At 38.8% G+C, this 26,909-nt stretch overlaps 2 protein-coding genes across 4 annotated transcripts; one reads left to right on the forward strand and one right to left on the reverse strand.

The window, feature by feature from the left end:
- Positions 1–1,844: 1,844 nt before the first annotated feature.
- cuzd1.1 (CUB and zona pellucida-like domains 1, tandem duplicate 1) lies at positions 1,845–9,018 on the forward strand. Its single transcript, XM_028007786.1, has 14 exons — positions 1,845–1,880; positions 2,154–2,252; positions 2,353–2,394; positions 4,442–4,540; positions 4,640–4,681; positions 6,053–6,151; positions 6,278–6,313; positions 6,547–6,688; positions 6,813–7,018; positions 7,612–7,787; positions 7,920–8,150; positions 8,235–8,395; positions 8,498–8,742; positions 8,859–9,018. The coding sequence occupies exons 2-14, from the start codon at positions 2,189–2,191 to the stop codon at positions 8,894–8,896; spliced, it is 1,581 nt and encodes a 526-aa protein (XP_027863587.1). The 5' UTR covers positions 1,845–1,880; positions 2,154–2,188; the 3' UTR covers positions 8,897–9,018.
- Positions 9,019–9,889: 871 nt separating this feature from the next.
- On the reverse strand, positions 9,890–15,645 carry ikzf5 (IKAROS family zinc finger 5). 3 transcript variants are annotated; one of them, XM_028007789.1, is made up of 4 exons: positions 14,933–15,645; positions 14,601–14,764; positions 13,494–13,667; positions 9,890–13,332 (listed from the first exon to the last, which is right to left on the reverse strand). In XM_028007789.1, exons 2-4 carry the CDS (start codon positions 14,731–14,733, stop codon positions 12,368–12,370), a joined length of 1,272 nt encoding a protein of 423 aa, XP_027863590.1. In that variant the 5' UTR covers positions 14,734–14,764; positions 14,933–15,645; the 3' UTR covers positions 9,890–12,367. The 3 variants fall into 3 exon arrangements, with proteins under 3 accessions (XP_027863590.1, XP_027863589.1, XP_027863588.1); XM_028007788.1 differs by having other exon boundaries at positions 14,601–14,761; positions 14,933–15,644; XM_028007787.1 differs by lacking the exon at positions 14,933–15,645 and having other exon boundaries at positions 14,601–14,775.
- Positions 15,646–26,909: the final 11,264 nt, after the last annotated feature.

The following is a 26,909-nucleotide window of genomic DNA, read 5'->3' on the forward strand; positions in this document are numbered from 1 at the left end:
TTAGTGTTTGAGATCAGTTTTGATCTCAAACACTGCATGCACTTTAGGATTTACCCAATCTATCCATCATTCATGTAAAACACAAAATAAATGTGTTATTGTGAGACTGTATGTAAATAAGGAGTCTTTGCATCCAGAAAAATTTTCCTTTAAGCTGTTTATAATTCTATTTAACATGCTGGGCAAAAAAGAAAGTGAATGGTATGTATTTTCAGCCTTATTAATATATAATATTTATGTTGTAGATGTCCCATTACTTTATGATGACGTCACAAAGTAATGTATTACTTTATTTTCTGTCCATTTTTAAGGTTTACAGACCCCACATGAAATCCTAAACAAGCGTTTGCTTTTGAACACATCCTGAAGCATCGGGTGAATCATCATCATTTATTATATTTAATCAACTGTGTGCTTCTCATATGTATATGTTACTGGGTGATATTTCACTCAAACATTTGGTGATGTCAGAGGCTTTATGGGTGCAGTAACCAGTCAGTTTTTGAGCATATAAGCAGCAGAGATCAGGAGATGAAGCAGATGGAGAGTTGGGGAAATAGATTCACCATGAGAGCTCTCGTGTTTCTCTGCAGTGTGCTCATCACACAAGGAGTGCAAGGTACCATTCTGTTAAACTTAATCATTTTATTATGTTTTTTTTTTTTCTTCCCACACTTAGAACAGTAGTTTATGTTTCAGAAAAGAAATTTGCATATATTGAGAACGGACCACAATTTAGTGTAAATCCAAGCAATATTTTAGATTTTAGATTATCACCCATTCCTCGACTAACACAATCTGTTTTAAAATCCTTCAGGTTGGACACCTTGGCCAACGGATTACACTACAGAAGGTAATTGAGCACCATTTAATGCCAGTCCAAACAACATATCTTCAGATGATTACTTTAACCTCAACTAATGCAGCACTTGTTAAGATCTTCCAGCTTGGCTAACCCACCAAATGGATTATCTAGCAGCAGAGGACTGTACTTTACTTAGTTTGAAAATATTCTCATATTGCAGGTTTACAAATTGGTGGTTTCATTCTTTTTATTTTCACTGTCAATCCACTGTTATCACAACAACAAGGGCACTTTTTACAGTCTCAACTATCCAAATGAAAATCCGAACAAAGCAGATACCTTTATAGTTCCTTTGAAACGTATTGATACCCTTGGAACTATTTTGCAATTTGTCTGTTAGATTGCCCAGACTTGAATACAACAACAAAAATTTGGAATGACTTGAGCCATTCAATTCAAAAATGCCCTCTTTCACATTGACCTAGCCTAAGATATTTCATGAAGAAGAATGGACAAAAACCTGAGCTCTACATGTACACACAGACATGCATCTAAGACTTAAAGCTGTGTCTGCACTTCTATAAAGAATTGACCAAGCAGGTTGGAATACAAATGGACTTTCTTTTTAGTTAATCAAATGGAAAGTTATTATTTTCCTTTCCCTAAAATTCTTACGAAACCAATTTCTTTTTGTAGTTTTAACATGAAAGTAATGTGTAAATGTATAAAACGTGAATATTTTTGTAGGGTACTGCATCCACCGAAAGTTGAAAGAGCCTTGTTGACACAACATTTGTGAATTACTTGCTTACTTTCTCTTTGACCTGTTGAATAGATGAACCTACTTGTTGGAACAACTGTGGATACAACATGGGAAGCTGCTCCTGCGAATACTCATGTCAGTGGAATGGAAACTGCTGCCATGACTATGACTGTAAGTGCACCTCAACAGGTTGTTTGCTGTTAGTGCTCATAAAAACTCGTATAAACACTGCTGTGAATAGTTTGTGCAATTTCATTTTTTCTCTTGCAGCATACTGTGGATACACAACCACCTATCCTGATCCCACCACTTGTAAGACATCATCATCAGAGCCTTTAACAGAAGAAAATAAATACCTTTGTTTCAATTTTTAAAGATTACAATAAATGAAAATGGCAAAGATTAGCAAAGCAGACACTTCTACTGTTCCTTTTTAAAGTATTTATACACCTTGAACGTTTTGTGTAAAAAGTTGAAGACGTGAATATTTTTGTAGGGCTTCTGCATGCTCTGACCTTTTGAAGAGCCTTGCAGAAACAGCATTTGTGAATTAGTTGCTTACTGACTCTTTGACTTGTTCAACAGCTCAACCTTCTTGTCGATACAACTGTGGATACAACATGGGAAGCTGCTCCTGCTCCACTTCCTGTCAGTGGAATGGAAACTGCTGCCATGACTACTACTGTGAGTTCAACCTCAGCAGGTTGTTAGTTGATAGTGCTCATAAAAGCTCGTCTAAACATTGCTGCAAAATGTTTGTGCAATTTTTTTCTTTTTCTTGCAGCATACTGTGGATACGCCGACACCACAGCTTATCCCGAAACACGTAAGACAAACGTCAGAGCTTTTAATAGAATTTAACAGATTTATGAAAAATTACGATGAATAGACATGACAAAAACAAGCAAAGCATAGTTCCTTTGAAAATAATTTATTCTTCTTAAACTTTCTTTACATTTTGTCACATTACTGCTGCAAACTTGGATGTATTTCACTGCAATTGCATAGCATTGAAAAAAACAGAGTTGAGAATATCAAATTATTTTTCACAAAATAAAAATTAAATGCATCCTTTCTCTTTCCTGACCAACATGCAGAAAAGGTCCAGTTACCCTCTTTTTAATATAGTTACAATAGTTGCAAAACTGTAAACTCACCAAGACATTCAAACCTCTACATCACATGTGTCAAACTCAAGGCCCGCGGGCCACATGTGGCCCGCTACGTCATTTTATGTGGCCCTCTCCCCCCACCACCGTTTTACAGCCCCATTGATTGACTTAAAATAGGTTTTGAGCACGAATTGACTACAAACTACATCTCCCATAATGCCGTCCGATTCTTACCAGCCAACATTACGGCTTCTCGCCACTAGAGTGCAGCAGAGTCACCTCAAGCTGATTATTAATTTTCCCAGCGAATAAAACTGAAACATCGACAAGCTAACAAGCTAAAGAGCAAAGTCCCGTGATGTTTCAATCGAGGATTTTTACCGTCTACTGCCCCCTGATTTGATGCCACAGCTTCGACTCCACGCAGCTCGTGTTTTGTCCATGTTTGGAAGCACCTATCTGTGCGAACAGATGTTTTCAATAATGAATTTAAACAAGACCAAGACCAGGTCGCGCATTACTGACGAAAACCTACACGCGTTTTGCGGATTTCCTCAGCACAAGAACTAAAACCGGACATCGACGAACTGACCAGGGGAAAACGGTGCCAGACATTTGGCCAGAAAACATTAGTAAGCACGAACAAACTAAATTTAAATAGAATGAATGTAAAACCAAAACTCAGTATACTGGAATATGTATATAGTTTATTGATTTTGCTTGTTTCGTGTTTATTTACACAACACAATGAGGATGTGTGTGAGTTGGTGACAGGGTGAAGAGGGATCAGCTTTGTGTTCAAGGACAGGAAACGTCACCTAATTGTTTTGTTCTTATGTGAAATACATGTTCGTTGTGTAATAAATAACGAAAAGGTTTTGTGAATGAAGTTGAGAGTTAATATCAAAACTTGTTTTTATTCTTTGTCTGCTTATCTTTAAAGCAAAGAATAATTTTCCCAGCGAATAAAACTGAAACATCGACAAGCTAACAAGCTAAAGAGCGACGTTTAGCTGAGCAGTTTAAAAATATTGTAATTTTTAAACTGAGCAGTAATTTTACATCCATGCAAACTCAAATGTAATATTTAAAACTTGAATACATAAAATCAGTTATTTAACAATACGAGGTGTTGTTTAATTTATTTTAACATTGTATTTTCATACATTTATGCTAAGGTTGCCCAAGTCTAGTTTTCCAGACCCACCACTCTGCAACTTTAGAAGCGTTCCTTCTCTAACACATTCTAACACATTGACTCATTCATAGGCCTCTACAGAACTGAGTTGCTGCTAATGAGGGAAGTCAACTTTTTGTCTGGGGTATGTTTTAGCAGGGACGCATCTAAAAGTTGCAGTATGGAAGACTGCACTTGGGCATTCCTGATTTATACGGTCAATGTGGCCCGTTGAGGGTGGCCAATATGCTGAAGTGGCCCTTGGTGAAATTGAGTTTGACACCCCTGCTCTACATGTACAGAGAACTGCAGATGTGACTGCATTTCTAAAAGATGTTTCCCAATCAGGTTGGAATACAAATGGATTTTCCTTTCTGTTAAACAAATTGAATGTTATTATTTACCTTTCCCTAAATTTCTAATTAAACCTATATATTTTTGTGGTTTAACATGAAAATAATGTGGAAAAAGTTGAACACATGAATATTTTTGTAGGGTTTCTGCATCCACTGAAAGTTGGAAGAGCCTTGTAGAAACAACATTTGTGAATTAGTTGCTTACTGACTCTTTGACTTGTTCAACAGCTCAACCTTCTTGTCGATACAACTGTGGATACAACATGGGAAGCTGCTCCTGCTCCAGTTCCTGTCAGTGGAACGGAAACTGCTGCCATGACTACTACTGTGAGTTCAACCTCAGCAGGTTGTTAGTTGATAGTGCTCATAAAAGCTCGTCTAAACATTGCTGCAAAATGTTTGTGCAATTTTTTCTTTTTCTTGCAGCATACTGTGGATACACCGACACCACCACTTATCCCACCACATGTAAGACAACATCATCAGAGCTTTTAATAGAATTTAACAGATTTATTAAAAATTACGATGAATAGACATGACAAAAACAAGCAAAGCATAGTTCCTTTGAAAAGTATTTATTCCCCTTAAACTTTTCTTTACATTTCATCACATTACAACCGCGAACTCGAATGTATTTAATTTCAATTGTATAGCATAGAAAAAACAGAGTTGCGGATAACTGTTTATTTTTCACAAAAGAAAATATAAATGTGTCCTTGCACTTTCCTGACCAACATGCAGAAAAGGTCCAGTTACCCTCTTTTTAATATAGTTACAATAGTTGCAAAACTGTAAACTCACCAAGACATTCAAACCTCTACATGTACAGAGAACTGCAGATGTGACTGCACTTCTAAAAGATGTTTCCCAATCAGGTTGGAATACAAAGGGATTTTCCTTTCTGTTAAACAAATTGGATGTTATTATTTACCTTTCCCTAAAATTTTAATTAGACCTATACATTTTAGTTGATACAACATGAAAATCATGTGAAAAAAGTTGAACACATGAATATTTTTGTAGGGCTTCTGCATGCTCTGAACTTTTGAAGAGCCTTGCAGAAACAACATTTACCCTCTTTTAAGTAAGCAATTAGTTGCTTACTTTCTCTCTGACTTGTTCAACAGCTCAACCTTCTTGTCGATACAACTGTGGATACAACATGGGAAGCTGCTCCTGCTCCAGTTCCTGTCAGTGGAACGGAAACTGCTGCCATGACTACTACTGTGAGTTCAACCTCAACAGGTTGTTAGTTGATAGTGCTCATAAAAGCTCGTCTACACATTGCTGCAAAAAGTTTGTGCATTTTTTTTCTTTTTCTTGCAGCATACTGTGGATACGCCGACACCGCTTATCCCACCCCATGTAAGACAAAACGTCAGAGATTTTAATAGAATTTAACAGATTTATTAAAAATTACGATGAATAGACATGACAAAAACAAGCAAAGCATAGTTCCTTTGAAAAGTATTTATACTCCTTAAACTTTCTTTACATTTTGTCACATTAGAACCACGAACTTGAATGTATTTCATTTCGATTGCATAGCATAGAAAAAGACATCATCAGAGCCTTTGACAGAAGAAAATAAATACATTTGTTTAAATGTTTTAAAGATTACAATAAATGAACATGGCAATGATTAGCAAAGCAGACACTTCTACTGTTCTTTTTAAAAGTATTTATACCGATTGAACGTTTTCACTATTTGTCACATAAAAACTGAAAACGCGGATGTATTTTTTTCACATGGTTTACCAAAGATAAAGACAAAGTTGAGGATTACTCTCTACTTTTCCATTGATTATTGAAATATTTTAATCCTCCTGTGTATGGCAGCTCAACAGTCATGTGAAAACAACTGTGGCAGCTACCTGGGAAGCTGCTCCTGCCAATACTCATGTCAATGGAATGGAAACTGCTGCCATGACTACTACTGTAAGCACAAATTTGCCAATATCAGCTGGATCTGCATTCATATTTAGACATGCTTTGATTACAGTAAGTCTGTTGTGAAATATATGAGAAAAAAATATATATATATTCTTTTTCTGACTCATGCAGCTTACTGTGAATGGACCACTGAAGTTCCCACCACAGGTAAACTCTAGATCTATTTTAAAGGGACACGTTGAGCACAATAATAGAACTTTATCCATCCGTCCATCTGGAGGGGATGGACAAAGATAATAGAAAATTTTAAAGAAATGTGATTAAATATTAATTTAATACAGTCTATTTAAATCATGCTGATTCACAGCAAATGCAAAATTATCATAATAAATAAATAATTAAAAAAGAAACATCAATGAGATCTTATTCTCCTTTATCAGGGCCATGCGGAGGCTCCCTGTTTGGCTCTGGCACCATTTCTAGTCCCAACCACCCCGACTACTACAACGACAACTCCTACTGCGTGTGGCAGCTCAGAGCTGCATACGACCAACGGATCTTCTTGGCATTTTCTTACCTACAGTGAGTAGAAACAGTCAAATCCAGTCACATTATGAAAATGGAAAATATTGTAGGATTTGGTTTTACATTTCTACAAATCTTTTGCAAAAAGTTTTTTACATTTTCTTGCCGCTTCCACAAACAGATTGGAGAACTGTTGCAGCTGTGACTACATTTCAATCTACGACGGACCGTACACTTCCTCACCATACTTGGGGAAAGTGTGCAACAACAGTCTGAGCACTTTCTACTCCACCTCCAACTACATGACAGTGATCTTCCGGTCGGACAGCTCTGTGGTCGGCCGGGGATTCAGAGCCGAGTTCATGAGCTCTCTGAAACCCAGCTCAGGTACGCCTGGGTTTTCCTGTTTATATCTTTCAGTTGTCAATTCCACATGAGGCAATTGTTGAACTGGTTGAGTTAGGATTTACATCTTTACTCCGTGGGCCTTTCTTTTCAACATCAGTCACACCAGAAAAAGTTGCTTCACGAGGGGTTATGAATAAATGTACTAATATCCATTGCAAACTATCTGGTTGGTGGACTCAGAGTCAGCAGGCGTCTCTGAATGTTAGTTTCTGGTAATTCAATCAATTGCTACCAAACCAGTGGCATCCATCCCCAGCAGGTGTTGGAGTACATTAAGATACTTTAAATTTAGCTTATTGCTAAGCAAGTTAGAGTGAATAAATTTTACACTAAAATAGTTTACATTTTCTTAATAAAAATTCAGTTTTTGTGTTCTATGACTACATTCAACTTGGTAGTTTTGGCTCCTGTCGCAAATGTTTGGACACCTTTGGTCTGCCACATAAGATTCCAAAAATATACATTTATGTTTTTGACAAACTGTGCAAAAAGAAGCATGGTTACTTTTCTATGGCATTTTAGGGCACAATTATCTATTTGTTTATTAAATATTGAACAAAATTCTCCTTCAGGTCGTGTTGACTGTTCCTCAGACAACATGAACATCGTTATCAACCTAGCCTACCTGAACTCTCTGGGCTACAACAGCCACAGTTTGTACCTGGACGATCCGTACTGCAAGCCAAACATATCCAGCTACGAGGTGGTCTTCAGTTTCCCCCTCAACTCTTGTGGAACCGTCAAACACGTAAGCAACTCACCACATTCTCAAAAAATATGAACACTATTTAAAAGTTTTCCAGCATAATTCTGTGAAGTTCGTCAACTCTCGAGAACCCCATGCAGATTCTCATGTCCCAAAACCTTCCTCGATGAACAGTTCAACAGCGGCAGTGTTGTGTACACCAACAATATCCGCGGGTTTCCCTCGTCGCAAGGAGAGATTGTGCGTCAGTCGTACCTGAAGATGAACGTCAACTGCACCATGGAGCCGGATTCTGTCTCCCAGATCATGTTTGTTGTGAGTAATGGGGGTAACAGCAGCATCACTGGTTCGGGGCGATACAACACCAGCATGGCTTTCTACACGTCCAGCAGCTTCTCCTATAAGGTAATGTTTGGTCATGAAGATGGAACCGTGGAAGGTTTCTGTTGGAAATGGTACGATGCTGATATTTCGCTCTCTTCCGTTCAGGTAACTAATGTCCCGTATCAGGTTGCTCTCAACCAGGACTTGTATGTTCAAGTGGACATGAGTTCGCATGACAGTGACCTTGTCCTCTTCCTGGACACCTGCGTGGCCGCCCCATCGCCCTTCGATTTCGAAACCAGACCTAATTACTTAGTGCGAAATGGGTAAAACGAGAAAATGCAGCTCACTATAGTTGCCTTTATCTGCTTGTTTTTTCCTTTTTCTTTTGCTAAAAAGAGATTTTTTTTTTCTGTTTTTACTTCCAGATGCAGTGTTGACAGCACGTATCGCCCCATCTCTTCTGGCAGCTGGTACAGGGCCCGTTTTACATTCAAGGCCTTCATGTTCCTGCGAGGCACAGACTCTGTGTACCTCCAGTGCAAGGCCCTGATCTGTCCCGCCTCCGAGAGCAACTCCCGCTGCCGCCGCGGATGCAGTAGACGTAAGGCCAGGGAGCTGGAGCCCAAACATGAGAGCCAAACTCTGGTCATGGGTCCCATTCAGCTCAAAAGTAAGAATCTATCTCAATTTGTTCCATGCAGTGCCTTGAATACGAAAAACAGAAGCCCAAAGAAATGTTGTGACTTCATGAGAAAAATTAAGGTTGAGCATTTTTCTGTTTGGCAGAATCTGAAGAAGAGAAGAAAGAGCCTGAAGAGGCTTAAGTTGTTTCTGCGGAAACCTCATCCAATCAACTCTGAGTTCCTTTAAATGAAATGCTAGATTCTACTCAACCTTTCTTTCCTTTCTCTCTCATTATCTGATTAAATGCATTATTGAAAGACAAGCTGTGTGCCTTGCTGAGTCAAGCTCTTAACTAAAGTGAATTTTCTTCCAGTAAAAAAAAAAAAAGCGACATCCATCATCTTTCCTTTATATAAGTTTGATTTGCTGCGGTAAAAGCTACAATAGGAACGCAGATATTCCCCTTCCTGCTCGTTCTGGCCAAATCCAAGATGTTTCTAGGTAAGAAAATATGGAGACTACTTGTGAGTTGTGGGCCTGCTGGAAGGTCTCCTCTCAGTGGAAAGTTCTGAAACTCCAAAAGCAGACACTCAGGAGGGATCCTGATAAGATGCTGGAACCTTGTTGACTTGTTCTGATGCGCAAATCTTAATTATCGGGTCATGATCCTTTTCTCAAGCCCATAGCTGACAGCAGAAATGTATAGTATATCTACTGTAGATCTTCACTTTTTAGCTTTGGGTCTTCTTCATCATAACATAAATACTTCAAATAAACATGAATAATTATTGTATTCATCTCCTATAGCTTAATATATAAGCAGAACACCACAACTCACCAACTTCCTACCTCTGACTGTTAGATCAGGAGAATCAGTGGCTTCCTTTAAAGGCCAGCTAAAAACTAAGCTTTTTTAATTCAGTTTTTGCTCAAATTTGTATTGTGCATTTGCTATTTTGTTTCCTGAAGGACTTTGTGATTTTTATCTTGAAAAGTGCGATATGAATAAAGTGGATCTGACGCACCGCTCCTCCTGAACCCAAGATTTGACCACCGGTCAGACCTTCACTTCCAACACCCTACAGTAAACATCCCTCATTTGTCCAAACAGATTTTCAGCCCCCCCATTCTGGAAAAAAAGACAAAAAAAAAACAAAAAAGGAAAACCCCCACCCACCAAAAAACGAGGCAAATTCAAGTCAGTTAGAAAACACTTTACTTATAAATTAGTAATCCATATCACAAGAAACTCTTCTGCCATCTCAGCTCAGGGAGATGGTCAGAAGTTTAACATTCATGAATCTACGACAGACAGAGAACATAAGGCAGCCTTTTACTGAATGTCTCCATTAAATTTAGGAACAATAACAAGGTGGTGCTTCTAAAAACAGCAGCTACACCCTCTACGTGTGTTGGTAAGCAACAGACAACAGTACCCAAGACAAAGGACAACCTTGCTGAAGTCTTACAGCCAACACAGTTAAGCTTTTTTTTTTTTTTGACATGGAACATCTATCCAACCATTCAGAATATAATACTCAATAAATATTCAAAGTAAAAAGCACTGGGATACTTATATTTAATGAACGATTTCATTGAGAACTACCAAAGGCTAGATCGTGCTACGTGGCAATCCTGAAACAGTGTTCATATGAGACACGAGTTTGATTTTGTATTTAAATACGGAGACACTTGTTACAAAATGACTTCATACACTGTCGAAAAAGTCAGACAATGACATGATGCTGTAAAAAAAATGTTTTATTAAATTCTGACAAAATGACTTAAAAGAAACAAGTTAACAACGCCATCATGATGGAGGTACCTTAAAACACTTCCTGACCAAAAGGCTTCTTATACAAGCTTTGGCCAGGTTTCACTGCTGATGCCACTTTCTTGTTCCAGACAGAGCTGGCATAAACTCTTAGGTTAGTTAGCAGCATTCATGGAGAAGAAATTTTGGCCAGTAAAATGTTGAGAAATACAATCACGGCAACCACAATCAAACCGCAACAACCGACTCTTCTGTTATCCATAAGGTTCTGGGTCTAGCTGCTATAATAAGAACAGGAAATAGATATTTTAAAATGACAGTCGTCTCAAACTTTTGACACAAAAAAGGTGACAATGTCAGGCACTGCAAAGAAATCGTAGTAATGCACCAAGCACAGAAATAATTTCAACACGGCTTCAATAAGGCCAACTGCAAATATCTGAGAAATAAGTAGAAGTAACTTTGGGTGAGTGGAGAATTTATTTTTGCGGTGGTGTCAAAGATGTAAAAATATAAAACCGGATCGCCTGATTTGTTCGGTGCCAAGTCAGATGTTTACAAGCACTAAACACAGGCACACAGCTCAAATAAGGCAGTTAATGGTTTAGCTGAACAGTTTTTTTTCCCCAAAGTGGAATGATTACAAAACGACAGTGAATTTAAAAAAAAAAAAACGTTTCAGTGTAGTGTTTTCTAATACAAATAATGTCAAAATTAGATGTATATGCTGCAGCAAGTTGATGCACTTTTTGCGGTCATGGCCATGCTTTCTTTAGGTCCAGTCCTGGCTGAAAAATGGACAGTTTTCTTTCTAGGTTGCAAAAGTTCATTTATCTTTAAGCAAATTTCAAACTGGCGGAGCCATCGGTGATGCTGACTTAGCTCAGACGCTTAAAATTTTGCCAAAACTGTTTTTTGTTTTTTCAACATTATGATGATCTTAAATATTCTATAAAAAAAAGGTTTCAGAATCTATAAAACATGTTTCTTCTGGATAGATGTCAAAAAGCAAGACCTCAACTCTAAATCTGTGGACAATCTTTTAAAGCAGCATTTAAACCAGAAAACCAAAAAATTAAAACAAACAATCAGTCCTGACATGAACAGTAGCAAGAATTTCAGCCAGAACTGGGCCTGCAACGTCCTTTATGGTAACCAGTAAAGGACATTAAAATACATATTATTTGGAGTGTGTTTATATATGAGACTGTATATATAATTTGACCACAGTAAACGTAACAGTGTGCACCCGATTTGTGTTTCTGAAGTTGACTAAAGTTTCGTGTTTTATAATAAATCCGTTTTGGAGAAGAGTTCAAATGAATCATTAAATCGTTCAAATGAAACACCCAAAATCAAAGACATACAAAGCTGCATGTAAACCTCTGATGGGCACTGAGTTTTTCCCAAAGGAAAAGGTGTTGAGTGCAAATTTAAAACTATAAGCTGGAAAACTCATGTTGCTCCATTAAGCGCAGGTGACTTTCAACTTGATGTAATTTTCTGTTCACAAATTAATTAAAACATTGTGTGATTAAAATTCAACATAGAAAACTGATTGAATATTTAGGAAAATGCGTCAAATCCAGTGCATTCCAAATAATTAAACCATAAAGGAAAATGGATCCAGAATAAATGTGACTTCTACCACCACCGCAAATAAATTCTTGAGATGTCAAAAACACTGATTATTCCTTTGTAATACACTAGAACGGGCCACCTTTAGCTATACCTAAAAAATAATGTTCTGAATGCCAACGCTGCCCTGTGCAAGTATAACTTTAAAAGCCTATGCTACATACAGGTCAAGTGAAAAGACCAATAAATAAAATTCCTAGTAAGTAAAAACAAGCGGTGTGCTAAAAGAGTTCTCAAGAGTTTTTCCCCCGTTCTTCGATCACTTGTGCTGCCCCCGAGCGAAGTGGCAGGCAAAGTCATACTTGCTTTTGCACTTGTGGCCGCAGATGTTGCACTGGAATGGGTTCTCGTAGCCGTGGCACCCCATGTGGATGGTGTAGAGGATGTTGTCGGGGAAATAGATGTCACAGTGTTGGCAGTGATGCAGCACGTGGGGGTCCTGAACGAGGGCGGACTGGCCCGGGGCCGGGGTGCTGGGCTGGCTGTTGGATATGCTCGGGGTGCTGGTGCGCCCGCTGTGCTCGCTGCACGGTCCGCCCGTGGGACTGCAGTTACTGTGTGGAGGGGCGCGGGGCTCCGGCGTGATCGGGGAAGAGGAAGCGGCGCGAGTCATGCTGGCCGTGATGACAACAGGAGCGGTGGCGCGGTGCGGCTGCTGGATGAGGAAGGGCTTTTCGTCCACTACGGACTCTGCTCCTGGAGACATCGGAGCCTGGGTCTGGGCCTGGGCTTCTGAGGGAAGGCTGGCCAGCTGGCCTGCCAGGGTAGACAACTGGTTCAGGGGGTTATCCATCACCATCTCATGGTGGTGGTGGTGGTTTGGGTCAGAGGAGAGCCCGTCCTCCGCCGCCCGGCTCTGGTTATCAAAGGTTTCCTGGCGCAAGTGGGGCAGCTCGTGGGAGAAGTCATTCGCCCCGTCAGCTTTGTGCACCACCATCGACGGGGGGCTGAAGTTGATGAGGAGACGTCGACCGTAGGCCAGAGAGCTGGCCTTCTTCTGCAGGACACTCAGCATCTTATGGGACAGGGAGCGAGCACCTTTCATTGGCAGGAGTTTGTGCCGTCTGCGGCGGTGGTGCGACAGGTTGCTGCGGTCGCTGCAGCGGAACGAGCAGAGCTCACATTTGTAAGGCTTCTCGCCCGTGTGAGAGCGCATGTGAGCTTCCAGATGGCGCTCATAGGCGGAGGCAAATGGGCACAGGTGGCAGCGGTGAGGCTTCTCTCCTGTTTGTCAAAAAAAAATTCAACCAAACGAGATCTTGTTATTTAGTCTAGTGTGAAATACAATTGTACACAGAACAGCAACAAAGGACCAACATTTGTTTGCAAATATTTTCATGTCACATAAACCACTGTGATTTGTGGAATGAACTCTAAACACATACCTGTGTGAATGCGGATGTGTTCAATGAGTCGGGCTGTTCCTCTTGTGGCATAGTTGCAGTAGCGGCACTTGAGTTTGCCATCGTAGGTCCTCTCGAAACCATCAACCAGGATCCCTGAGCTGTCCTCCAGGGATATGTCCACTGAAGGATGTTCCAGGCCATTCTGGCTACATTCTGTGACCAAAATGTGTTGCACAAAAACCAAATGAAGCAACATACAAATCTTTTTGTTTGTTATGTATTCGTTGGTGCCGTTGCAGCTTTTTTTTACATTTAAAACATGGGTTTACCAATTGATTAAAACATGCAAATCTTAAAGGTAGTTGGGTGCACTGTATTTTGTTTAGTGGTTTCAAAGTAAAGGGGGCTGAATAAAAGCAGACACTCACATTTTATTTAACTTAAAAAGAAAAACTCCTTAACATCACAGCGATATTTAATTTTCCTGTGGGATTTAAAAAGTATGTCTGACATTAATTGAACTGAATTGCTCTTCACACTGTGTGAGAGTGCTTAGCATTAAATCACAGTAAAATACATTGACGTTTCTGGCTGTAACATAGCGAGATTTGAACATGTTAAAAGGATACAAATACTTTATTTGAGCCACTGTACTTACACGCAGAACTGCCTTATAAAATCAAATTCAAAAATATTTTATTAATCCCAAAGGGAAATTAAATAACCACTTAAACAGAACCAAGACATACTCTCATGTTCAAAATAAATAAATAAAAAATAATACTCAGTATGTCTTGGGAGTAAAATGTAAACAAAAAAAAAATACAGTTGTTTGTTAATACACTATGTTGACTAAATTGTATGGTGGCCTAGAAGGTTTCACAAAATGTAAAAGCCACAACGGGATTTATGTTAAGTTATGCTAGCATGTTTTTCGTATCTTCTGATTTAGCATAAATTCCTTTGTAGCTTTTTGCTGTTGCCATGTTGCTTTGGCATTTGTTGAACCTTCTGAGCCACCGTAAAACGGTGATCAACATTTAGACACATTAATACTGAAACTACCAAGCATATTCCTGCTGCTTGCTGGGGACATTCATAAAGCTACAAGATGGAACAACAGTAAACACATGAGAAATACGTCACCTGCTGGCAGCTCGTCCACCTCCTTGACCCCGCTCACAGAGCCTGATATCATGTTGACATGTTGAGTCTGCTGGCTGAGATACTCCTGGAAATCCTTCACAAAGTCCAGCGTGTCCGGCTTTTCCTCCCCCATTGGAAGAAAGTGACGGAGGTTCAACTCACTGCTTAACAACATCACATATTTGGACACTTATCAGTGAGGACAACGGGAACATTGAAGCGATTTAAAAAAAAAAGCATCTGGGCAGGTACATGTAAAACGCTATGTTTTGTAATCTCCACATTTGTCAGTGTATTTAATGTTATCTAGTTGAACTGTACAGTATACCAACCTCCAAAGATAAAAACAGCCGGATGATTTCTTATAAATAAAAAAACTGGTGTTAAGTCCTGTTTACTGGCTAGCCAGACACAAAGACAGAAAAACCCTGGAGAACAATGATTGACAAGCAGGAAATCGGCGCGATCCAATGTCTGGTCGGTGTTTTCTACACGCAGCTCCTCCTCATCATCTTCAGCATCACCATCATCGTCATGTTTGTTACCAAAACCGTGTTAGCCGGCCAGCTAACGTTAGCCCCGTTAATGAAAAGCATCTTTTTTTAAAGACTCCACCGGAAATCAAACAAAGACTGAAGAGTTTAGATTAGGGAGAATGTTCCAGTACGCTAAAATCCCTTACATTGCTCACAATTACGAGAACAACAGCAAGTATTTCCCAGGGAAGCTAGCGGGCTAAATCAAAAACAATTAACCAGTTAAAGTCCATGTTGCGCCGTTAAAAACCGTCCCCTAAAACCACAACACCTAAACAAAGGTTCCCACCGGGAATGTAACGGCAGCGAATTTTATTTATTTTTATTTTGTCAGCAACTGTTTTCGTCTCTTATGCTTTTCCTGCACTCAGTAAAAAGGCCCAAAGGACAGCATTAAGAAGCAAGAGGTGAAAAAGATCTTCAAACTACTGTATTAATACTATAACAACATTTTTTTAATTTGGTCAGAATTGTTTAAACTTAATTGCCAAACTAATTGACATTCTCATTTATTTATTAAGGAACTTTAAAGTCGTAGTCTTTAACACTTCATTAGTAGTTTTAAATTAATGTTAGAATTAAAATAAATATTTTAAATTTTATTTCGGCTGCACAGTGGCGCAGTTGGTAGCACTGTTGCCTTGCAGCAAGAAGGTCCTGGGTTCGATTCCCGGCCGGGGTCTTTCTGCATGGAGTTTGCATGTTCTCCCTGTGCATGCGTGGGTTCTCTCCGGGTACTCCGGCTTCCTCCCACAGTCCAAAAACATGACTGTTAGGTTAATTGGTCTATCTAAATTCTCCCTAGGGGTGTGTGTTGTGTGTGAATGGTTGTTTGTCCTGTATGTCTCTGTGTTGCCCTGCGACAGACTGGCGACCTGTCCAGGGTGTACCCCGCCTCCCGCCTGGAACGTAGCTGGAGATGGGCACCAGCAACCCTCCCGACCCCATTAGGGACAAGGGTGAACAGAAAATGGATGGATGGATGGAATTTTATTTCAAATTTTTAAAAATCTGCAAATTCAATCTACTCTAGTTCTTTTCGCAGACTGCTTTCATGTTTTTCTGAAATCGATGCAAGTTATCTCACAAATCGTAGAAGATTTCGTATATAGAGAAAAAAAATCTTTTCAAATAAAGTTGAAATAAAATACCGGTGCATTTCTCCTGTGAACTTTTATTCTTATTTTTATTTATCACTATCTACATATATATTTACATTTTATCATGTAACAAGTAATAACTTTCTCTGGTAAGTAACCACAGATGTTTTTACATGTAAAATGTGTGGCATGCATGCACTCATGACCCTTAGTCTGAGACTCCTAAAATAAAGTCCAGCACAACCAAATTACAGCAAAAGTTCCCTAATTAGGTAATCCAAGTTCATATGTATGTAATTTGTTCCCAGTATTAAAATAAGAGAAATTACCAAAGCTTTGTAATTTGTCTTACAAAGATAAAAATATAAATTGAACATGTCTTTGCTTCTTAGTTAGTCATGACTTCCTCCCTTAGAGTAAAAAGAGCACACTTACTTGTGTGTGATTTTAAGAGTCAATTTTTGAGTACATTTTTATTGAAGGAGACTGGGCTTAATGCTTGTGCTTAAAACATTCATGGTCTGATCGAATTTTCATTGAGGAAGATTTACACTTCCATTGACTAAATTTATTAAGAAATTTGAGGAAGATATATACAGAAACCATAACTGATTTGAAAACAGTGAACGGTTAAACTTGCTCATGGGAAATGGAAACCCTGTAAAGAGTTTGTCAGAGAGGAAACTGGCGAAGGATGTGTGAGTCACCTTTTTTGATTTAGTTGCTCTAGAGATGTTGAAAAAAAAATGCAACATAAAATTTACTTTGGAATGTCAGACCCTTTCCCTGATAAAATTATACTCTACAAACCCATTGTGTCAAGAGTGATGTCACATATTTTTTTTTTGTAGCATAGATCATTTTCGTCTTTGAAGGTAAGGTAGCAATGTTGCAGTTGCCCGGCACCAATCATTGTCTTCTGCTTGTCTAGAGGGACATATAGCCCTCTACTCAACAACAGTCTCCAGCTCACTGTGAGATCAACGTGTTCCCTGGCCAGAAGAAATAGATCATCCCAAGAAAGTTGTGGTTCTACATTCACCTAGTTGACTCTTTTTGATGGGGTAGAGGGGCTCTACTCTTAACTCTCCTTGGATCACAGTGTTCCTCTGCTCAAGTCTAAGGCCAAGTCCACTTACCCTAAGACAAATGAAAATCATTTCTGCTGCTTCTGCCAGAAGCCTTGTAAATCAAGAGTGTTTGGCTCAGATCTTTATTCACGGCAACAAATCAAAGCAGCATCCACATTACTGAGGGTCCAACCCATCTGATTATTTCCTGCTCTGCCCCACCTCCACTTGTGAGCAGGACACCAAGAAACTTGAAACCTCCACTTGAGGCAGAGATTGACCTCGATTTAAGAAGCAAGGCCTTAGACTTAGAGGAGACAATTCTTATCCCTGCCTGCCAACTGCTCCAGATGCACCCTAAAGTCATGGTCAAAAGACACCAACAGAACCCATGAACCACAAAAGGCAAAGATACGACCCCTTCATTGCTCTGAAGGAGGAGAGGAGTTGAAAATGGAACAAGCTATTTCTTCTTACCGTGGTGTCACAAAAGAGGCATGAAACAATCTGTTAACAGTGCTGCTGGGTCAACAGATACCAGCTTAGAAAAAAATTAAAATATCAATTACAATAATAGATAAAATGGCAGCATCTACAATTTTGGTTATTTTTAACTTGTTTAAGGCACCAGTATTACCGTCCAGTGCAGTGTTTGACATCTTTCTAGCTATCACTGCTCAGTAAAGCCTATTCTTAAATACTGTTGCTAAAACACTCCCCTTTAGTGTTATTCTGCCAGTTATCATTGGGCCTGTGTCTTACTCACTATGCTGTTCCCCTTTGGCAACCTTAGGTCCATGTTTACACATCTCTTTCCCTTTTAACCTGCGATTTTGCTTTTATTGAGAGAGGAATGTGCTTGGTTATACATTCTAAATTGTTTTTACATCATCCAAACATTGGGCTGTTCAAACTGATGAGAAAATAACGTTATAGTGTTCTATAAGGTGAAAGACAACCAAGAAAGAGTTTTGCATTCAGTGATGGTTTGCACTTGACATTCCCTAATATTCTGTAAAAGGCATCAGAGAACTTCACAGAACAACCAAGATTAAATTACTCCCAGGTGAAGTAGTTACTGATTAGGGTTATGTCTAAAAGCCTTTGGTTCCACTGGACAGTACTAATAGGTGTTTAATTAAATTGGGCATGGCACACTTTTCAGATTTTGACTTGGATAAAAAGAGTAAAACATTTATCTTTTAAAATCTTTCATCTAGTTTTTTTGTGCTCTGTCACCCAAAGTCTCACCATGTCTCAGATTGTAGTTGTGATAGGACAAACTGTGTAAAAGATCAACTAATATGCAAAATTATGCACGGTCCTGCTTAATTCTGTCAGTTAAGTGCCCTCTTTATATTGAAATATATACACAGGTAATTATTTCCTGATCCGTATCCTCTGTTCATTACCTTCGGTGTCATTTTTCACAGATAAGTGGAAGCACCCATCTCTTGTCACTAGCTGATGAAATGAACCGATAGCCTGTCATCCACATACTATAAGACATGACACACTTTCAGATGTGCAGTTTGTAATTATACTCAAGTGTCAAATGAGGCACGGCAATAGCAATACGTCCAGAGGCCTCTGACAGATTCATTCAAATTTGATCACAATCAATAATTAACAAGTTAAGTGCACAGTGAAGATCATGTTGCCCCATTTGTGTCAAACTTGTAGGAAAACCACAGAGGAGAAGATGATAAACGGCCAATTAGATGGAGACTACTGTATCCTTTTACTCCTTAACAACTGCTACCGACAGAGCATGCATGTCACAGCAGTAATGCAAACCTGCCGGCATCTTTTCTTTGCAATATGAGCTGTTCATTTAGAGTTCATTTTTAGGTTCATCTACCTGTCTACCACCTGATCTTTACAGTAGGTCATTCTTATGTAAAATGAGAAGGATTTTTTTTACCATTTGAGCAATTCTTTGGTAAGTTCAAGTAGTTCTCCACACTTTCTGGTACAATAAAGAACTTGGACACCAGATGGCGCACACGCACCAGTAGTGAAAATGGCTTCGCCCACTCTGCTTGAATGAACACTTTGAGAAGCCAAAACATGAGGGATGTTATGGCGCATAAGGTGAGACTACACTAATTAAGGCTATGTCTTGAACGTCTCATCACTGCCAAGATTCTGGAAGGTTCTTGCACCTGCGGAACCAAAGGACAGTCGACCTTTTCCGTTGAGCCTCGGCCACGAGAAGAGCCAGTTACATCACCCTCTAACAGCCTGTCCTCGCTAATGTTATTTTATTGCATTTTAATTACGCTCAGGTTTCTACCGAGGCCTGAACCTCCTGAATAATTTACAGGCAGCCATGGTGATTTGTGGGCACGAGAAGACAAAAGAGCACACTTCCCACTGCAGTGGTCTAATTTGTTTCAATAGTTTTGTTTTTCAAAAAATCCTGCCGCAGAAATTATTGAGCCACTAATCTTCGGTCGCATTTAAAACTGCGAATCTCCAGAGATTTCAAATCATTGTGGCCTCTTGACTAAAGGAATGATTTATTGCGCCTAAAAATACTAAAGGGGAGCACTGGGTCAAACTTAATTTTGCATTCATGACTTGTTCAATTCCAGATACATTAAGCTGTTCCGCTAAAGGGCAGCTGCTCTGCTAATGAGACTGGTAGCAGGTTATGCTCTTATTGCATCCAGTATGTGACTCTTTGCAGTACACGTATGTTTTTTTTTCACATGAAACATGCCTTTGGAGTTACTAAAAAGTTTTCAAAAGGTTTTAAATTGAAAACAGTTTCATAAATCACATCTCATTACACAGTAATGTGGAATTCTTTAAAGGAATAGGCTTGATTTGGGTCTTTGGTGTCATGCCCTTACAAAATTGAACTGTGCAAAAAGTGGAGGTTTTTGAACGCTATGGCTCCAATCCCAGGGCGTCTTACACTTGGGGGTGCTAGATACTCTTTCACAAAAAAGAGAAGTCAAAAAATCATATCTCATTTGTGCCCTGAAAGAGTTTTGTATGTTGTGTAAATACATGTAAATTCACCCCCCCCACACACACCCTCTATTTGGTTAAAACATATCACAGCAACATGGGCTTGTAGATTTTGTTGGAAAACCCATAGACAGCATACAACACATATGGATATATGTGGACTCATGCCTAAGGTTAGCTTAGGCATGAGTCTAAGGGTAGCTTAGACTCATGCCTAAGGGTGACATAACTTTCACTTAACCTGAAAGTTATGTTTCTAGTTTGTAGGAGGATGGATCCTCAGGAGAACCATGGCCGGGATTCAAACCCAGGACCTTCTTGCCTGCAAGGTAATAGTGCTACAACGGCTTCACTGTACACTCCTGCTTGCAAAACATTAATTTATTTATTTAAAAAAAATCTATTTTGGGTCCCCAAAATGTGTTGTCGCAGATTACTCCACAGGGAACCCGTCCTAAAACCTGCTCCTAGCTGTAAAACTTTGGTACGCCGACATGATTTAAGCAAATTAATATATGTATTATTATTCTAACAATATACGATGTAGAACCATCCCAGGGACAACACCTGTCTTTGAGAGGCTGGCAGTGTTATCCACTTGCTCCGATTCACATTTAAAAGTCCTTTCTGGCAAGATTCCCTTCTCCCCTTAATCACTTGATTTAAAGGCCTCTTGTTGTTTAACACTACACTGGACAATTAATTTACTCCTCCTTTCCCTGAAAGAAATTAGAATTTAATTTAAAGAAGGTCTTTAGCAGTTTTGTGAGACTCCGTGCCATTTGTTATGCTTGCGTAGAAAGCTGTCTCAGAGATCACCCTTCTGGAAAAGCTTTTTAATCCCAGACAAGTGCAGCCATAGTAACAGCAGACAGGAGCCTCTTGGAAGGAGACGGGTGAAGGGGAGGCTTGGAGATTTATTCTCCTTTGACTGAGACTGTTTCTTTTCTTGAGGTCTCCTGCTCCACGTGGAGAATTTGTAAAAGAACTGAGAGGTGGGGTGGGTAGGATAAAGGAGGTATATATTAAGCTTTTCTTTCCTCTCACCACTTAATTTCCTTGCAGGCGCGCCTTGCTCCGGTGTAATGAATGTAATTGCCGCCTTTGATGAGAATGCTATTATCTGGATCACACTTTACATGGGCAAACAAGACTTGGCCCTCCCTCCTCCTCCGCCTCCCATTTAACTCAGCAGTCAGACCCCCCAATTATGCAGAGAACAAGTGGCTTTTCATAAAACCAGCGTGTCGCTCTCGATTGGTGAGGCTTGGAGGCGGCTACATGTGGACAAAGGATAGATTAGATGTGATATAGGTGCACCAAAACCCCATTTCCTTGATTAATTTCCTGCATGGCTCATATAAAGGTTCTACTATTTGCCAGCTGAACTTAATCTTTCCTGTAAAGACGAAGGTTTTATCATTTGATAGATGTGTCAACTCGGTAGATGGAAAGACATCTTATTGGCCTACGGTGGATTGTATTTATAGACTTTATATGCTTCATTTTCTCGTTTCAGTGTATTTTATTGGGATTCTATCGCTCTGCTGGGAGTTGAACTACAGTCTGAAGTCTTTTGTATCCTCGTACAGGTTTTGTCCCAGGATCAGCGTTTAGGGGTTAGTGTGGTCAAAGCCAAAAAGGCCAAAACGTTAAGTTTTGATCCACATGTCTGCATGTTCCTTTCAAGGTTTCTTAGAATCACCAAACAGGACTACCTGTGGCTTTCTTTCAACAATGGCTCTTTCCAGGTCACTCTTTCATACAGGCCAGATTTATTAAGTCTGCCACTAATAGATGATGGAATCTCTGCAGCTCCTCCAAAGATACCATAGGCCTTTTGGCTGCTTCCCTGATCCCCATGTATTGTTAGGTTTACAGGTGTACCATACCTTTTGCAATCTGAGATGATAAATGGGATATTATTTTATGACCTAAGCCTGTCTTAAACTTAACCAACCTTTACTTTAGCAATTTTTAAAGTAATTTCCTATGTCATCACCATGTTAGTCTTCTGAAAGGAGTTGGTTGCACATGATTTTATTTGGGGATTATTTGAGTAAAGGGGATTGAATCTAAATACACACTACACTAAGTTCTGTAGGTTTAAGTTGTTTGATTGCGATCCTTCACAACATTTTTTTCTGACCTCAACCTAGTTTCCCTTGCTAATCTTGTTCTGCCCTACTGTCATTGCTTCACTCACGCACAAAACAAATGAGGTTATTCACACATCATCTTTGTCTCTGTGTCACACATTCACAGACAGCGGTGCGCTAAATGCTCATTTAATAACAGGGGTGAACAGATATGGTGGGATTTTATGAAGCGACGCACAGTAAAGCTGCTGTCACATTAGGAAATCTAAGCAGGGTATCACTGCCCCACATTCATATTGAAGTACCACTCGGCTACACACACACACACACCAGGCTGGCTGCAACAAACCAGCGAGATTCTTTCCAATATTCCCAACAGGCAGAAATATCAGGAACAATCAAAGCGACTGTCACAAGTGACAAATTATACTATTACTCCTCAAAGATTGTCATTCTTGAAATCTATTCGCAGCCATTTCATCTTCATCAATGAGTGATTATTCCTCTAAGCAAGCAATTCCCCTGTGATTTATTGGTAATCGATTCATTTGACTATTAAGCTCTTAGCATCGCTCCAAGCAACCAGCGGCAGCCGCATTCACTTGCATATGTATCCAAACGGTGGCTCATGGCAGTTTCATGGCGTGATGAATGCCGGCTGCTCGACCACCTGACTCTCGGAGGTTTATGCCATCAGAAACAGGTCGCTATCCAGGCCCAGTCACGGCCGAGAAAGAATTGGCCAATATTTTTGAGTGAAGTGGCATTTTAGCAGTATTTATTTGATGGCTCCCACTACCAAAACCACGGCCCACAAATAAAGAAGATGGTATAATAGCTTGTGACTGGCCAGCTGGCTCCCAACTTGAAATGAAGTGTCCGGTCGTGAGTTATCGTGGCCAAACGTCATTTGTACAGCCGGAAAAGTGGGGACATTTTTCTGCCTTGTCACTTTCTGGCCATAGCTCATTGTCCCGAATGATACCTCTGAACGCACAGTTGCCCTAATACGAGCATTACACTTGTGCTGTGAGAAGGCTGGTAATGGATCAGCCTGTCTATTGGAAGATAATATATAGCACATCCACTAGCACATCCTTAAACACCATGGAGTAATATGTGATAATGTGTGTGTCAAACTGCATTGCAGTCAGAGTAGCATTTCAAAATAGTTGAATTTAAACGTAAATAGATTTAGTTTAGGAGGTGAGCAAAAAAAATTTGTTCTTTAAATTATTTTGAAAATTATCAAGTATTTTGTTGTCACGTATATTTATCTGTTGTGTAATGCAGTTAAATGTTTAACAACTTAGTGTGGTTCTTCTAAGAGGACAGAAAAACACTTAACACACTTTTTATGTTTATGTTACATTTTTTGGGGGAAAGCAGGGATTGGTTTTCTTAAAATAATGTAATATATTTTCTTAAGGACTAGCACAGCGAAGGTGCTTTAACTTGACAAGGAAGATAATTTCTGGTAAAGTACGTCAAACATCAGATTTATTGAGCAATGGGGTTTTGTCGGTCACAAAGTTCCACAATATCTCTAAGTAAGCAAATAAAATAAAACTTTTATTTGTTTTCTATTTTTCTATCCGGGACTAAAAAAGGGTGTTGACTATTCACTTTTTGTCTTTATTGTGTAACAAACTAAATGTGCTATAATTTAACACTGAAGTGAATTTGAAATTTTGTGAAGCTAAATAGGTGACACAAATAGGCTTAGAATAGGTGAGCATCCAATCAGATGTTCAATTATGAACTGATTACTTATTTTAAAGATGTACATTTACCCTTATATAAGGATTAGCCTCTAGATATTCACCTACACCATTTAATTGTAACAGCATGTTCATTTTAGATTTTCTTCCCATACAATTTTTTTATGTAGCATGTAAAATTTTTTATCAATAATTGATGTGCTTTCTATCCTTATTTTGAGTCATTATTATTTTACATAATGTTTTGGATATTACGTTGTCATTTAAAGCAATCTACAATTTTTTTGAAACAATTACAATGTTTAACATTTTTTGGTATGATATGAAAAGTTCATGGTTGTGAGGGAAACAAGGATCCTAGAAAAAAAACTGAGGTTTGATTTGTTGTGGTGGCAGTTGGGTCTGACTGAAGAGTTAGTGGTCTGCGTTGGTAAATGTAGCTAATGTGAAGGAAGTTTTAGATTAATGGGCTCTTTGCTCTTTGAGAATATTGATCTAATGCAATCTGGCCAGGAACGATTTTCCATGTTCCTCTGCTGTAATTTTAATAATGCATCACCATCATGAACAAAACTGTATCCAGTGGAAGACCTGCAAATAAAAAATAAAAAAACGTCAGGGTTCTTAGGAATTTGAGGGTTTTTTAAATGATCAGCTTTGACTCAGATGAATCTGTTTAAGTGACAAAACGAATTAGTCAGAAACCGTCAATCCCAATTGAACTTTAGTTTTTTTGAGGACAAATTTTCACTCATGCAGTTTCAAATGTCAGCAGTCCTGGCTAAGAAATAAAATAAAATCAAGTTAAATTAAAATAAATTAAATTAAGAAGTTAATTAAGAGAAATTATTTTCAAGTGAACTGGTAAAAAGCTTTGACACATAATCCACATGAACTTCCTACAAAGACTTGTCTCTGGTTTGGGAATGATTGCTGGCAATGATGATGATTGCTGTTTTTTTCTTTTTACAAAATAAATCACCTTAACTGAAAAAAACAAACAAACAAAAAAACAAGAAACTATGTAGAACAAGCCCATGGACGTTTCGTTTGTTAAAAAGAGACACAAAAAGTGTTATGGAGTTTAACAATGTGGCATATTTTATCATTTTCATTCAAAATTGTTTTTCAGAATAAAGATAGAAAACATCCCTTCAGAAGTTAAACATCTTCAGAGTCAATGCAGATTTTGTGCCTAAGCCTCTAAATCTGAGTCCTCTCCCTGCAGTTCCTTCTTTTTCCCGGCTCTCCTGCGGGCATCGTTAGCCAGATGATGATGGGAGCTACCTCGGCCATAATAGGAGGGTTGACTGACCCCTGACCCCGCATCGATCTGCTGGCTCTGTCCAGCTGGGCCTCCCCAAACCCAGTCAGCTGGAGAGGTGTTTAAAAGCAAAACACTCCAGCTCCCATCCTCTCCGCTATACCCTCATTAATTACATCATTTACCTGTGACAGTGACAAACCTGTGCGGCCACGCCACACTTTATTAAGGTCACTGTATAAAACCTGAGCCAAGCCTCAACCAGAAGCATGTGTGTGCGTGCTTCACGTTGAATCCGTCTTGCATATTATGAGATTATGAGATTATGAGTGCAGGTGGGTCATTCCAGAATCAGAGGACAAGATAAGCATGAAATAAACCACCCGCTAATTTGATTAGCTTTGCTCAACAATCAAAAATACTGTGTGTGCTGTGCTATGTGAAATTCCTAGTACTATGAAAACGGGAAAAAAAAAATATTTGCAAAAAATTATTAATACATATTCTATCCTTAAACAGGAAAGTCGCGCTCACATTGAAAAAAATATTTCATTTCACATAAGACTTCACTTTAGGGATCTAGCTCACTCAACCACTGAATAGTCGCATGCTGTTTGTTTTTACAAATGTCATTATTGATTTTCAAATATTTACTTAAATCTCGTTTGCATCAAGTCATTCAAACTATCAAAAGGTCAAATACTTAATATTTAGAAACTCATTTAATTTTTTTTTTTTAATGATTTGGTAGCTGAGTTGAATAGATAAATCACTTCTAATTGCAGATCATAATGTGTTGAAAACTTATGCTAATTTTATCTTTAATTAGGAATAGATGCAAAATATAATGTTTCTGATGATTTTAGTTACAGACTGATTTTACATATCAATAATTATCAAAAGTTTGAATAAATGTGTCCTATTGTGCTGATCTGGGAAGCATGGTTGCATTTGTTTGAGTGACTCATTAGGCCAAAGAGGTTTGATTTGCAGCCTGTATGTGATGTTAGCATATGACTTAATGATATTTTCTAATCTTATGTGAATAGCTGCATTTCCTCTTCATATAATGCTAAATTAGAGGCACAAATGTTACTATTATTCAAGTATTAAAGTATATTTCTAACTAAGATAATTGTACATGAGTTCAAGAAACACGTGCCATCAAAGTCAAATCATGCAAGAAAGTTTTTTAAAATATAATACTAAATGACTTAAAAAGGGGGTTAGGAAAAAACAAATATTAACTATTATTTACTCACCATGCATGTGTGAGTTTTTTGTGCTTGGATTACTTGAGCTTTTCTAACTGGGACAGAAAATGTCTTTCACATTTGGAATGTTTCAAGGAGATTCTGACTTTATTTTGATGAACATCATATCTTAAAATAATAATAATAAAAAAAAGATTTCCATCAGTTTTGAACAGATATGAATGTAAGTCCAAGTGCTTTTAACACTGAGGGGAAAACCTAGCAGCTAATTTTATCATTGTTGTCCTTGTGAAACACCGAGCATGAGAAGGGTTTTGACATGTTTT

Source organism: Xiphophorus couchianus, chromosome 22, assembly GCF_001444195.1.
Source record: "Xiphophorus couchianus chromosome 22, X_couchianus-1.0, whole genome shotgun sequence".
In the NCBI taxonomy this organism is placed as follows: Eukaryota; Metazoa; Chordata; class Actinopteri; order Cyprinodontiformes; family Poeciliidae; genus Xiphophorus; species Xiphophorus couchianus.